The 13,584-nt window shown below is 31.3% G+C and overlaps 1 protein-coding gene across 1 annotated transcript; it reads left to right on the forward strand.

Annotated features, from left to right (window-relative positions):
- Positions 1–1,434: 1,434 nt before the first annotated feature.
- Positions 1,435–6,055, forward strand: LOC149505584 (NAD(P)H-quinone oxidoreductase subunit H, chloroplastic). Its single transcript, XM_089757907.1, has 2 exons — positions 1,435–3,558; positions 4,679–6,055. The coding sequence occupies exon 1, from the start codon at positions 1,823–1,825 to the stop codon at positions 3,002–3,004; it is 1,182 nt and encodes a 393-aa protein (XP_089614033.1). The 5' UTR covers positions 1,435–1,822; the 3' UTR covers positions 3,005–3,558; positions 4,679–6,055.
- Positions 6,056–13,584: the final 7,529 nt, after the last annotated feature.

Raw genomic sequence — 13,584 nt, forward strand, 5'->3', positions numbered from 1 at the left:
AGAAGATTATGGTAAATCATCCAATCAAGAAAAAGGTAAATCATCCAATCAAGAAAAAGGTAAATCATACAATCAAGAAAAAGATGTTGAAGAAGATTATGGTAAATCATACAATGAAGAAAAAGGTAAATCATACAATCAAGAAAAAGATGTTGAAGAAGATTATGGTAAATCATACAATGAAGAAAAAGGTAAATCATACAATCAAGAAAAAGATGTTGAAGAAGATTATGGTAAATCATCCAATCAAGAAAAAGGTAAATCATACAATCAAGAAAAAGATGTTGAAGAAGATTATGGTAAATCATCCAATCAAGAAAAAGGTAAATCATACAATCAAGAAAAAGGTAAATCATCCAATCAAGAAAAAGGTAAATCATCCAATCAAGAAAAAGGTAAATCAGATCAAGAAAAAGGTAAATCAGACAATCAAGAAAAAGATGTTGAAGAAGATTCTGGTAAATCAAAAAAACATAGAAAGGAAGACGAGAGCAAGAGAGAAGCTCGTTTATTCCTACAAAAGTATTTGTATTTTCAATTCGGATGGGATGCTGATTCTTTCGATGAAAAAATAATCAAAAATATCAAAGCATATTCTTTCATTCTTGGCCTGATAAATATGAATGAAACTTTTCTATACTCTGTTAGAAGAGGAGGAACGAATCTGGATATTTTGATGGATTCGGCGGATAAGTTACTTTTAACTTATCAATACCTACTCAAAAAAGGAGTATTGATTATCGAACCAATTCGCCGGTATGTAGAAATTGATGGACAATTTATTCTATATCAAACTATAAGTATTTCATTGGTTCATAAAAATAAACATGAAATTAATCAAAGACGCAAAAAAAAAAAAAGACGCAAAAAAAAAAACTATATTGAAAAAAATAATTTTGATGAATCCATTGCAAGACATCAAAAAATGACTGAAAATAAAGACAAAAATCATTATGATTTGTTTATTCCTGAAAATATTTTATCCCCTAACCACCGGAGAGAATTGCGAATTCGAATTTCTTTCAATTCAAGGGATAAAAATGGTATGCATAGAAATCCAGTATTTTTAAATAATGTAAAAAACTGTGGTCAAGTTTTGAATAAAAACAAACATCTTGATAGTGATAAAAAGAAACTAATTAAATTAAAGTTCTTTCTTTGGCCCAATTATCGATTAGAAGATTTAGCTTGTATGAATCGCTATTGGTTTAATAGTAATAATGGCAGTCGTTTCAGTATGGTAAGGATACATATGTATCCGCGTTTGAAAATTCGTCAATGGTACATTTTTCCATATATTATGATTGAAAACCGGATTGATTAATTTTATTTGAAAAAATTATAAAGTTCATAACGAACTTAAAATCATTGTGCATATTAAAATGAATGGTATTATTATTATTACTGATCAGTAAAATTCACATTCAAAAAAAGGGGGAGAGAAATTTTTGTTTTATGGTAAAAAATTCATTCATCTCAGTTATTTTTCAAGAAAAAAAAGAAGAAAACAAGGGGTCCGTTGAATTTCAAATAGTCAGTTTCACCAATAAGATACGAAGACTTACTTCACATTTGGAATTGCACAAAAAAGACTATTTATCTCAGAGAGGTCTACGTAAAATTCTAGGAAAACGTCAACGGCTTCTGTCTTATTTATCAAAGAAAAATAACATACGTTATAAAGAATTAATTAGTGAGTTGGATATTCGGGAATCAAAAAATCGTTAATTTGATTGAATTAGTCGATTTATTATATTTTTCATTTTGATGTACTTCTTTTCGTTTTCAACAATTCATGTAAGAATGAATCGAGGAAAAACTTATGAATCTATCAGCTACAGAAAAAGACCTTATGATAGTCAATATGGGACCTCACCACCCATCAATGCACGGTGTTCTTCGTCTCATCGTTACTCTAGATGGTGAAGATGTTGTTGACTGTGAACCAATATTAGGTTATTTACACAGAGGAATGGAAAAAATTGCGGAAAACCGAACAATTATACAATATTTGCCTTATGTAACACGTTGGGATTATTTAGCCACTATGTTCACGGAAGCAATAACCGTAAATGGACCAGAACAATTGGGCAATATTCAAGTCCCTAAAAGAGCCAGCTATATCAGAGTAATTATGTTGGAGTTGAGTCGTATAGCTTCTCATCTATTATGGCTTGGACCTTTTATGGCCGATATTGGTGCACAGACCCCCTTTTTCTATATTTTCAGAGAAAGAGAATTAGTATATGATCTATTCGAAGCTGCCACCGGTATGAGAATGATGCATAATTATTTTCGTATCGGAGGAGTAGCGGCCGATCTACCCTATGGCTGGATAGATAAATGTTTGGATTTCTGTGATTATTTTTTAACAGGAATTGTTGAATATCAAAAACTTATTACGCGAAATCCTATTTTTTTAGAACGAGTTGAAGGGGTAGGGGTTATTGGTGGAGAAGAAGCAATAAATTGGGGTCTATCCGGCCCAATGCTACGAGCCTCTGGAATCAAATGGGATCTTCGTAAAGTTGATCATTATGAGTGTTACGACGAATTTGATTGGGAAATCCAGTGGCAAAAAGAAGGAGATTCATTAGCTCGTTATTTAGTCCGAATCAGTGAAATGACGGAATCCATAAAAATAATTCAACAGGCCCTGGAAGGAATTCCGGGGGGTCCCTATGAGAATTTAGAAATCCGATGTTTTGATCGAGAAAGGGATCCAGAATGGAATGATTTTGAATATCGATTCATTAGTAAAAAACCTTCTCCTACATTTGAATTACCGAGACAAGAACTTTATGCGAGAATGGAAGCCCCAAAGGGAGAATTAGGAATTTTTCTGATAGGAGATCAAAGTGGTTTTCCTTGGAGATGGAAAATTCGCCCGCCGGGTTTTATCAATTTGCAAATTCTTCCTCAGTTAGTTAAAAGAATGAAATTGGCTGATATTATGACGATACTAGGTAGCATAGATATCATTATGGGAGAAGTTGATCGTTGAAATGATAATTTATACAACAGAAGTAGAAGATATCAATTCCTTTTACAGATTGGAATCCTTAAAAGAGGTCTATGGGATCATATGGATGTTTGTCCCTATTTTGACTCTTGTATTGGGAATCACAATAGGTGTACTAGTAATTGTATGGTTAGAAAGAGAAATATCTGCAGGAATACAACAACGTATTGGGCCTGAATACGCCGGCCCTTTGGGAATTCTTCAAGCTCTAGCAGATGGAACAAAACTGCTTTTCAAAGAGAATATTCTTCCATCTAGAGGAAATACTCGTTTATTCCGTATTGGACCGTCTATAGCAGTCATATCCATTTTACTAAGTTTTTCAGTAATTCCTTTTAGCTCTCGCCTTATTTTAGCCGATCTCAATATCGGTATTTTTTTATGGATTGCCATTTCAAGTATTGCTCCTGTTGGACTTCTTATGTCAGGATACGGATCAAATAATAAATATTCCTTTTTAGGTGGTCTGCGAGCTGCTGCTCAATCGATTAGTTATGAAATACCATTAACTCTATGTGTTTTATCAATATCTCTACGTGCGATTCGTTGAAATATAAACTTTTCTTTTCCCTATTCCTTTCGTTCTATAAAATAAGCTGAATGGATTGAATAGATATCTTCGTTATTTTATTATCCTTCAGGTTGATAAACTAAATTAGATAGTTATATATGAGTGAAAGAAAGCAGCTTATAAATTCGCAGTAAATTAAACAAAAAAAAATTTAATCTCATTTCCTATGTACAAGAGTTAAGTGGAAGAAAACATAAGTGGAAGAAGTCTTTACCCCAAGACGGGTTGATTAGTCAATCTAGCTTGAAGCGGGCTCAAAAGATCAACCGTATAGAGTTTTGGCTATCCTTTGTATAGATTCCCATACATGTATTGCCAAACCAAACGGGGGATTGAACAAAAAAATGAGTGGATGGTTAGGAACACCAAAATACACAAAGGATTAGTAATGGAGATTATGTAAATTATATAAAAAGGATATTTCTGGATAACATAAAAAGAATACTAATTGGGGCTTTAAATTAGTAGAAATGAGTAGGCAGTACTACCCACGATTCCGGTCCAGAGTATGCTCCTATCCACCGATTAAAGTAATGACTATCAGGAACGAAATAATCCTTTACTATTTTTTAGTTTAAGCCCCCATTCGTAATTTTCTCAGATCAGAAAGAAGAATAGGAACGAAAAAGAAAGAATAAAAAATAAATATTTTTTTTTTTTTTATTCTTTCTTTCATATATATAGAGAGATATAATCTGTGTCATGATTTATGAGCTAATGTAATATTTAATTTTTTTCGTAATCGAAAACAATGGGTTGAAATATCTATTGATATTTCTACAAGAAGTATTTTATTGAAGGCTTAAGTTATTACTCAACAAATAAAAATTGAAATTAGTAACGGGCGAGATCAATTCAGAAGCACTTTTTTTATTCTTCATAATATAGCAGACAGAATTCCATTGGTATAATTTTGGACCTTCCAATCCATTTTTTCTCTATCTATTCTACAACCATACGAAGAGAAATAATACTGATTCGGTCCTTAAATTTATTTGTGACCCACGAGGAGCCGTATGAGTTGAAAACCTCATGTACGGTTTTGGACTAGCGATGGGAACAGTGATGTTATCATCGACTATAATTATCTAACAGCTCAAGTACAGTTGATATAGTTGAGGCGCAATCAAAATATGGGGTTTGGGGATGGAATTTGTGGCGTCAGCCAATAGGGTTTATCGTTTTTCTAATTTCTTCTCTAGCAGAATGTGAGAGATTACCTTTTGATTTACCAGAAGCCGAGGAAGAATTAGTAGCAGGGTATCAAACCGAATATTCGGGTATCAAATTTGGTTTATTTTATGTTGCTTCCTATCTAAATCTATTACTTTCTTCCTTATTTGTAACAGTTCTTTACTTGGGGGGTTGGAATATTTCCATTCCGTACGTATTCGTCCCTGAGCTATTTGAAATAAATAAAATGAATGGAATCTTTGGAACGACAATTGGTATCTTTATTACATTAGCTAAAACTTATTTGTTTTTGTTTATTTCTATCGCAACAAGATGGACTTTACCTAGGTTAAGAATGGACCAATTATTAAATCTTGGATGGAAATTTCTTTTACCCATTTCTCTCGGTAATCTATTATTAACAACTTCTTTCCAACTTCTTTCACTGTAAAGAAAAAAAGAATACGAGATTCATGACTTGGTTCAAACAAGAGAAAGAAACAAACATAAAATTATTCATAGATATTCACGATATGTTCCCTATGGTAACTGGGTTCATGAATTATGGCCACCAAACAGTCCGAGCAGCAAGGTACATTGGTCAAGGTTTCATGATTACCTTATCCCACGCAAATCGTTTACCTGTAACTATTCAATACCCTTATGAAAAATTAATCGCATCAGAGCGTTTCCGTGGGCGAATCCATTTTGAATTTGATAAATGCATTGCTTGTGAAGTATGTGTTCGTGTATGCCCTATAGATCTGCCTGTTGTTGATTGGAAATTTGAAACGGATATTAGAAAAAAACGATTGCTTAATTACAGTATTGATTTCGGAATTTGTATATTTTGTGGTAACTGCGTTGAGTATTGTCCAACAAATTGTTTATCAATGACTGAAGAATATGAACTTTCTACTTACGACCGTCACGAATTGAATTATAATCAAATTGCTTTGGGCCGTTTACCAATGTCAGTAATTGACGATTATACAATTCGAACAATTTTGAATTCGCCTCAAAGAAAAACTGAGTAAGTAAACCTCCTATTCTATTAAAGAGAAATTTCCAATTCTTTTAAGGTTCCGTTTTGGTTTAAGTTAAAAGAATATTTGGTTTGACTTAAAAGAATGAGGCCTTTACTCTTTGTTTGGTCAATAAATAAAAATTCAATTACAAATTAACTGGTTGATAAGAATTTCGAATTCATTTTTCTTGAAAATCTATTAATATATTCGTAATTATTTCGAAATATATAGTTTCAAAAAACAAAATACCCTTTCGAACCGAACAAAAAAAAAGAATTAAAAACGAAACAATAATTGTACTTAGATCAATTCACACCTAATAGATTAGGATTTTATTCAATTAGGAACGTATCATAAAAAAAAAATTCCTGGTCGGGTCAATAAGATCATGAAAAGCATTTCGATTTATTTATCTCTTATTTTACATATAATGGATTTGCCTGGACCAATACACGATTTTCTTTTAGTTTTTCTGGGATCGGGTCTTATATTAGGGGGCCTGGGAGTGGTATTACTTACCAATCCAATTTTTTCTGCCTTTTCATTGGGATTGGTTCTTGTTTGTATATCCTTATTCTATATTCTCTCAAATTCTCATTTTGTAGCTGCTGCCCAGCTTCTTATTTATGTGGGAGCCATAAATGTTTTAATCCTATTTGCTGTGATGTTCATGAATGGTTCAGAATATTATAAAAATTTTAATCTGTGGACCATTGGGAATGGCCTTACTTCGTTGATTTGTACAAGTATTCTTGTTTCGCTAATTACTACTATATTAGATACATCATGGTACGGGATTATTTGGACTACAAGATCAAACCAAATTATAGAACAAGATTTGATAAGTAATAGTCAACAAATTGGAATTCATTTAGCAACAGATTTTTTTCTTCCATTTGAATTCATTTCACTAATTCTTTTAGTTGCTTTGATAGGTGCAATTGCTGTGGCTCGTCAGTAATAAATCTTTCTAACTAGGAATAGCAAGCAATCCAAATTAAACTTTTTTCTGTCTTATCGCATCTATTTTCCTTGAATTCTTGTTCGTGTATAAAATATAAAATAGAAATTCGTTTATTCGAGATATTTCCAATATATTCTTTTTGTTATATTCTATTCTAGTCAATCAAATCCGTTGAATTATTGTTCATATTAAAATGAATCGAAATTGATAAGGAGTTGGTCAATGATGCTCGAACATATACTTGTTTTGAGTGCCTATTTATTTTCTATCGGTATTTATGGATTGATCACGAGTCGAAATATGGTTCGGGCCCTTATGTGTCTTGAACTTATACTGAATGCGGTTAATATAAATTTTGTAACATTTTCTGATTTTTTTGATAGTCGGCAATTAAAAGGAAATATTTTATCAATTTTTGTTATAGCTATTGCAGCCGCTGAAGCAGCTATTGGATCAGCTATTGTTTCCTCAATTTATCGTAACAGAAAATCAACGCGTATCAATCAATCAACTTTGTTGAATAAGTAATATTAATAATATTAAATTATAAGATTCACCAATTTGAATTAGCATGTCCAATATGTTGGAATCTACATCATGTTTTCGAAAACGTAAGAAATCAAAGTATCTTGGTCCTTTCTTATGAGTTGATCCCGAAGGAAATTGATTAGAAAATTTCTGGTAAATCGTTGATTCATCTGGTGTTTAACTATAATGATTCATTTACAAGTTTACTAGATTGAAATTTTATGATGTTCAAAAAATTATAGATCCCATGTCACATTCAGTAAAAATTTATGATACATGTATAGGGTGTACTCAATGTGTCCGAGCCTGCCCCACCGATGTGTTAGAAATGATACCTTGGGATGGATGTAAAGCTAAGCAAATTGCTTCCGCTCCAAGAACAGAAGACTGTGTTGGTTGTAAGAGATGTGAATCCGCTTGTCCAACAGATTTCTTGAGCGTTCGAGTTTATTTATGGCATGAAACAACTCGAAGTATGGGTCTAGCTTATTGATACGTTCCCGAAAACCCCACTTGAATACATTTTGAATCCATTTTATTTTTTTTTTACTGAAAAAACCCGTGCTCAAAAAAAATCTTTTTTGAGCACGGGTTTTTCTGGTCCAAGTGCATCTTGTCTTTACCACGAATTATTTTCCTTGGTTAACAATAATTGTAGTTTTACCAATATCTGCAGGTTCTTTAATTTTCTTTCTTCCTCATAGAGGAAATAAGCTAATTAAGTGGTATACTATGTGTATATGCATATTTGAACTCCTTCTAACAACCTATGCATTTTGTTATCATTTCCGATTGGACGATCCATTAATCCAGCTGGAGGAAGATTATAAATGGATAAATTTTTTTGATTTTTACTGGAGATTGGGAATAGATGGACTTTCTATAGGGCCCATTTTACTGACAGGATTTATCACTACTTTAGCTACTTTGGCGGCTTGGCCAGTTACTCGAGATTCGCGATTATTCCATTTCTTGATGCTAGCAATGTACAGTGGTCAAATAGGATCATTTTCTTCTCGAGACCTTTTACTTTTTTTCATCATGTGGGAGTTCGAATTAATTCCCGTTTATCTACTTCTATCCATGTGGGGGGGAAAGAAACGTCTGTACTCGGCTACAAAATTTATTTTGTACACTGCGGGGGGTTCCATTTTTTTATTAATAGGAGTTTTGGGTATCGGTTTATACGGTTCTAATGAACCAACATTAAATTTTGAAACATTAGCTAATCAATCGTATCCTGTCGCACTGGAAATCATATTCTATATTGGATTTCTTATTGCTTTTGCTGTCAAATCGCCGATTATACCCTTACATACGTGGTTACCAGACACCCATGGGGAGGCACATTACAGTACTTGTATGCTTCTAGCCGGAATTTTATTAAAAATGGGAGCGTATGGATTAGTTCGCATCAATATGGAATTATTACCCCACGCTCATTCCATATTTTCTCCCTGGTTGATAATAGTGGGTACAATGCAAATAATTTATGCAGCTTCAACATCTCTTGGTCAACGGAATTTAAAAAAAAGAATAGCCTATTCCTCCGTATCTCATATGGGTTTCATAATTATAGGAATTGGCTCTATAACTGATACGGGACTCAACGGAGCTATTTTACAAATAATATCTCATGGATTTATCGGTGCTAGCACTTTTTTTCTTGGCAGGAACGAGTTATGATAGAATGCGTCTTTTTTATCTCGACGAAATGGGTGGAATGGCTATTCCGATTCCAAAAATATTTACGATGTTCAGTATCTTATCGATGGCTTCTCTTGCATTACCGGGCATGAGTGGTTTTGTTGCAGAGTTGATAGTCTTTTTTGGAATAATTACCAGCCAAAAATATTTTTTAATGCCAAAAATACTAATTACTTTCGTAATGTCAATTGGAATGATATTAACTCCTATTTATTCATTATCTATGTCACGTCAAATGTTCTATGGATACAAGCTATTTAATGCTCAAAGTTCTTATTTTTTTGATTCTGGACCACGAGAGTTATTTGTTTCGATCTCTATCTTTCTACCAGTAATAGGTATTGGTATTTATCCGGATTTTGTCCTCTCATTATCAGGTGAGAAGGTCGAAACTATTCTATATAATTATTTTTATAGATAGTTTTGATGAATAAAACAAAAAATCAAAAAGTAATCCTATGATTTTTAAAATTGTTCGTTGTACAGTGAAAAAAAAAAGAAAGAAGTCTTTTTTCTTCTCTTAAGTTTAAGTTAAGTAAAAAAAGGTAAAAGAATTAAATTGAATTTTAATCAGACATCTTTGGCTTTTGTTAGAACCTTTTGAATCAAGTAGTGGAGTGATTCAAAAGGTTCTTGACAGCTTACAATAAGTTTTCTTATATATACGCTGTCCTATCTTAGTATTTGTTAGGCTTAGCCTTTTTATTCAATTCAATTAGATGTTAATGTAAATGAACCATAACTATGTAAACCTATTCCTAATAGATTGACCCCAAAATAGCATATCCAAATTATAAGAAATCCCATAGAAGCCACAAGTGCGGAATTTACACCTTCCAAATTTTTATTTGTTCGGGTATGTAAATAAATCGCGAATACGGTCCAAGTAATAAATGCCCAAGTTTCCTTTGGGTCCCAATTCCAATATGATCCCCACGCCTCATTAGCCCATACGGCTCCCGAAAGAATTCCTATGGTTAAAAAGATAAACCCGAGACTAATAATACGATAACTCCAACGATCCAATTGTTGAGTCAATTGATACCTGTAAAAATTTTTAGAAGAAAGAAAATAAGTGTTTAATAAAACATTGCTTCTTTCATTCATGTATTGGATTTCGCCAAACGAAAATGACTGATTTAATAAATTATTGTTTTTACCAATAATTTTTATGGCTTTTCGAAATGTAATGACTAGAAGAGCTACTGATAATAATGATCCACATAAAAGAGCTGCATAGCCTAATACCATCATACTTACGTGCATCATTAACCACTGGGATTGGAGAGCAGGCGCTAATATTGCGGATTGATGCATTTTGGTTAAAAGACCCGAAGTGGCAAAGCCTTGGGTAAAAATAACACTTGGTGCGGTTATTGCGCTTAAATCATTTTTACGCTTTTTAAAATAGTAAACCATATGAATAAGGGAGAAACCCCATGAAAGAAAGATTAATGATTCATATAAATCACTTAATGGGAAATGTCCTGAATAAATCCAACGAGTGACTAATAATCCTGTTATACAGAAAAAGGTAACTATCATGCCCTTTTCTGATGAATCATATAGTCCTACGACTTCATCGACTAATAAGAATAAGGTTAAAAAATGAATTGTAATTACAATTGAAACGACCGAAAAGGATATATGAGTTAATATATGCTCTAAAGTTGAAAAAATCATAAGAATTCTGAAAAAAGCGAGGGTTTCTAGATTTTATGGAATGGAAATCAGGAATTAAATTCATTATAGGACTTATTCTATCTCTTTTAGAAGATACTATGCCGCTACTCGGACTCGAACCGAGATGCTCTAGCACTGCTTCCTAAGAGCAGCGTGTCTACCGATTTCACCATAGCGGCTTGCTCGAAATCATAATAAGCCATTTTTTATTCAATCGTCGAGATTGAAGGTGAAGGGGTCAATTCAATGTAAAATGTAAAAGAAGCATTTAATTTAAATTGATGAATAAAAACTCGTTTAAATAGCAATTTGAAGGTTCAAAAAGAATCTTTATTATTTATCGTTTTATTTAATTATCCTTTTTTTTATTTAATATTTAATTTAATATTTAATTATTTCAACAGAGATTTTATAGTTTGTGTTTTCCTAAAAGAGAACTCCTCTATTGTAACTAAACTAACTAGTTGTAACTTCAATTCATAGATAGAATTCAACAAAAAAATGTTCTTTATCATTTTAATTTTTTAATGATTCATCTCTCATTCTTTTATATGATTTTTATGAATCTATAAAAAAAAAAATGCTTATCAATTGAATGAATAAATGAATGAAAAAATATTATTTTTAGAGATCACAATTTCAGCACCACATCCAATGATTTCAAAAGATTTATGTAATTTGCATAGCTTTGTATTAATCGTTAGGATTTTGCGTTTTAAGGATTTATCAAACCAACTAGATATTGGGTTGTACACGTTACGTTATATAAAAAGCGTTTCGATTCCTGTCATAATTGTACCATACTTCAAAAAAGTATTTCGAATTTCGAATTCTAAAAATATGTCTTGATTCATCTTCTTATACAAACATAGAATTTTTTTAGATCATTTTAAATTGATACATTATTTGTATATCCACTAAATTATAAAGGGAGTTTTCTCAATTGGGTTGAAAGCAAGGGAAGGATATATAGTAATTCAGAGAAATAATGATTCATAAAGTTACAAAATTGAAACTTAATGGATTAGTTTCAACAACCCAGTTAAAGCTCTTATATATATGTGCTCCGATATAGCTATAGTATAAATATACAAATTTTTATTATTTAATTATTTAATTATTTATTATTATAAATTGAAATTGAATATTATAAAAATAACAAATTATTATAACACTAAGATACCAAATGGGGCGATGGGGAAAATGAGAATCCCCATCCCGGAAATGAAAAAAAAAAAGATATTCAAAAAAGAAAACCTTTGTATCTTATTCGAGTTAAACCAATTCAGATTAAAAAAAAATTATTTGTCGTACAAAAAAACTTTTTGAATTACCCGTAAAAATAGATCTCGATAATGAAAAAGCTTTCAACGCCGCCCAATATCCTTTCTTTTTCCAAACATTTTTTCGAATACGCTTTTTTGATGTAGAAGTACGTTTTTTTGGAACTGCCATTCAAAAAAAAGGTTATTTAGTGCTATAGTTGGATGTCAAAGACATCTATTTTTAAAACAAAATGATCGGTGTCTTTATGTCATTATTTATCTATTCCTATAGATTTTCTAGATTAATAGATTTTCTAGATTATAATTATCTATATACTACTATATAAATTTCATAAGAACTAAATAGAGATGGGAAAATAACATAAAATGCTTCTATTCTAGAAAAAAAAAAAAAAAAAAATATGATATAACCTTTTTTTATTTATATTCCATACACTATCCAGAAAAAAAGAAGAATTTGTATTTAATTTATTGGTACCTTTCTTTTTTATATCTCCATTCAAATCTATAGGATAGATTAGGATCTATTATGATATATAAATTGAATTGATGAAATCAAAAAAACGTAAAAAAGAGTCTTTCCTTCTCTATCTCTGCCTATTTTTTTTGTCGTCCTACATTTATAATTTATACATCTCCATTTATACACGAAAAATACATCAAAACAAAAAAATGTAAAAAAACCATTTTATTTACCTAATAAAAAACAAACTTGAATTTTTTTCTATTAATTGGTAATTGGTCAAGCTCGAAGAGAGAGTATGCCCAATTTTCATTTTCAATCAAATTCGAATGAGACTCGTAATTAATCTGTTAAAGGATACATAATTTTGAAAAAAAAAAAGAATATTTTTTTTTTCCATTAGTAACTCGGTGATATCATTTGATTACTTCTAACTTCGAAATTTGAATATTTTTGAAATATTTGAGAAAGATTAAAAGATTAATAATAGAAAATTCCAGTTAACTTTGTAATATCTTGATTGTATTATTGCTCCCTTTCCATCAAAAGAGATAAGAGCCGGTGAATCAGAAACGATTAATTAAGAAAGAATAAGAAAAAAGTTTTTATGGAGCATACATATCAATATTCATGGATCATACCTTTTGTGCCACTTCCAATTCCTATTTTAATAGGAATGGGACTCCTACTTTTTCCGACGGCAACAAAAAATCTTCGTCGTATGTGGGCTTTTCCCAATATTTTATTGTTAAGTATAGTTATGATTTTTTCGGTCGATCTGTCTATTCAGCAAATAAATAGAAGTTCTATCTATCAATATGGATGGTCTTGGACCATCAATAATGATTTTTCTTTCGAGTTTGGCTACTTTATTGATTCACTTACCTCTATTATGTCAATATTAATCACTACTGTTGGAATTTTTGTTCTTATTTATAGTGACAATTATATGTCTCATGATCAAGGATATTTGAGATTTTTTGCTTATATGAGTTTATTCAATACTTCAATGTTGGGATTAGTTACTAGTTCTAATTTGATACAAATTTATATTTTTTGGGAATTGGTTGGAATGTGTTCTTATCTATTAATAGGGTTTTGGTTCACACGACCTGTTGCGGCAAACGCTTGTCAAAAAGCGTTTGTAACTAATCGGATA

Source organism: Durio zibethinus, unplaced genomic scaffold (assembly GCF_047325235.1).
Source record: "Durio zibethinus cultivar Kanyao isolate XHJ-2024 unplaced genomic scaffold, ASM4732523v1 HiC_scaffold_2, whole genome shotgun sequence".
In the NCBI taxonomy this organism is placed as follows: domain Eukaryota; kingdom Viridiplantae; phylum Streptophyta; class Magnoliopsida; order Malvales; family Malvaceae; genus Durio; species Durio zibethinus.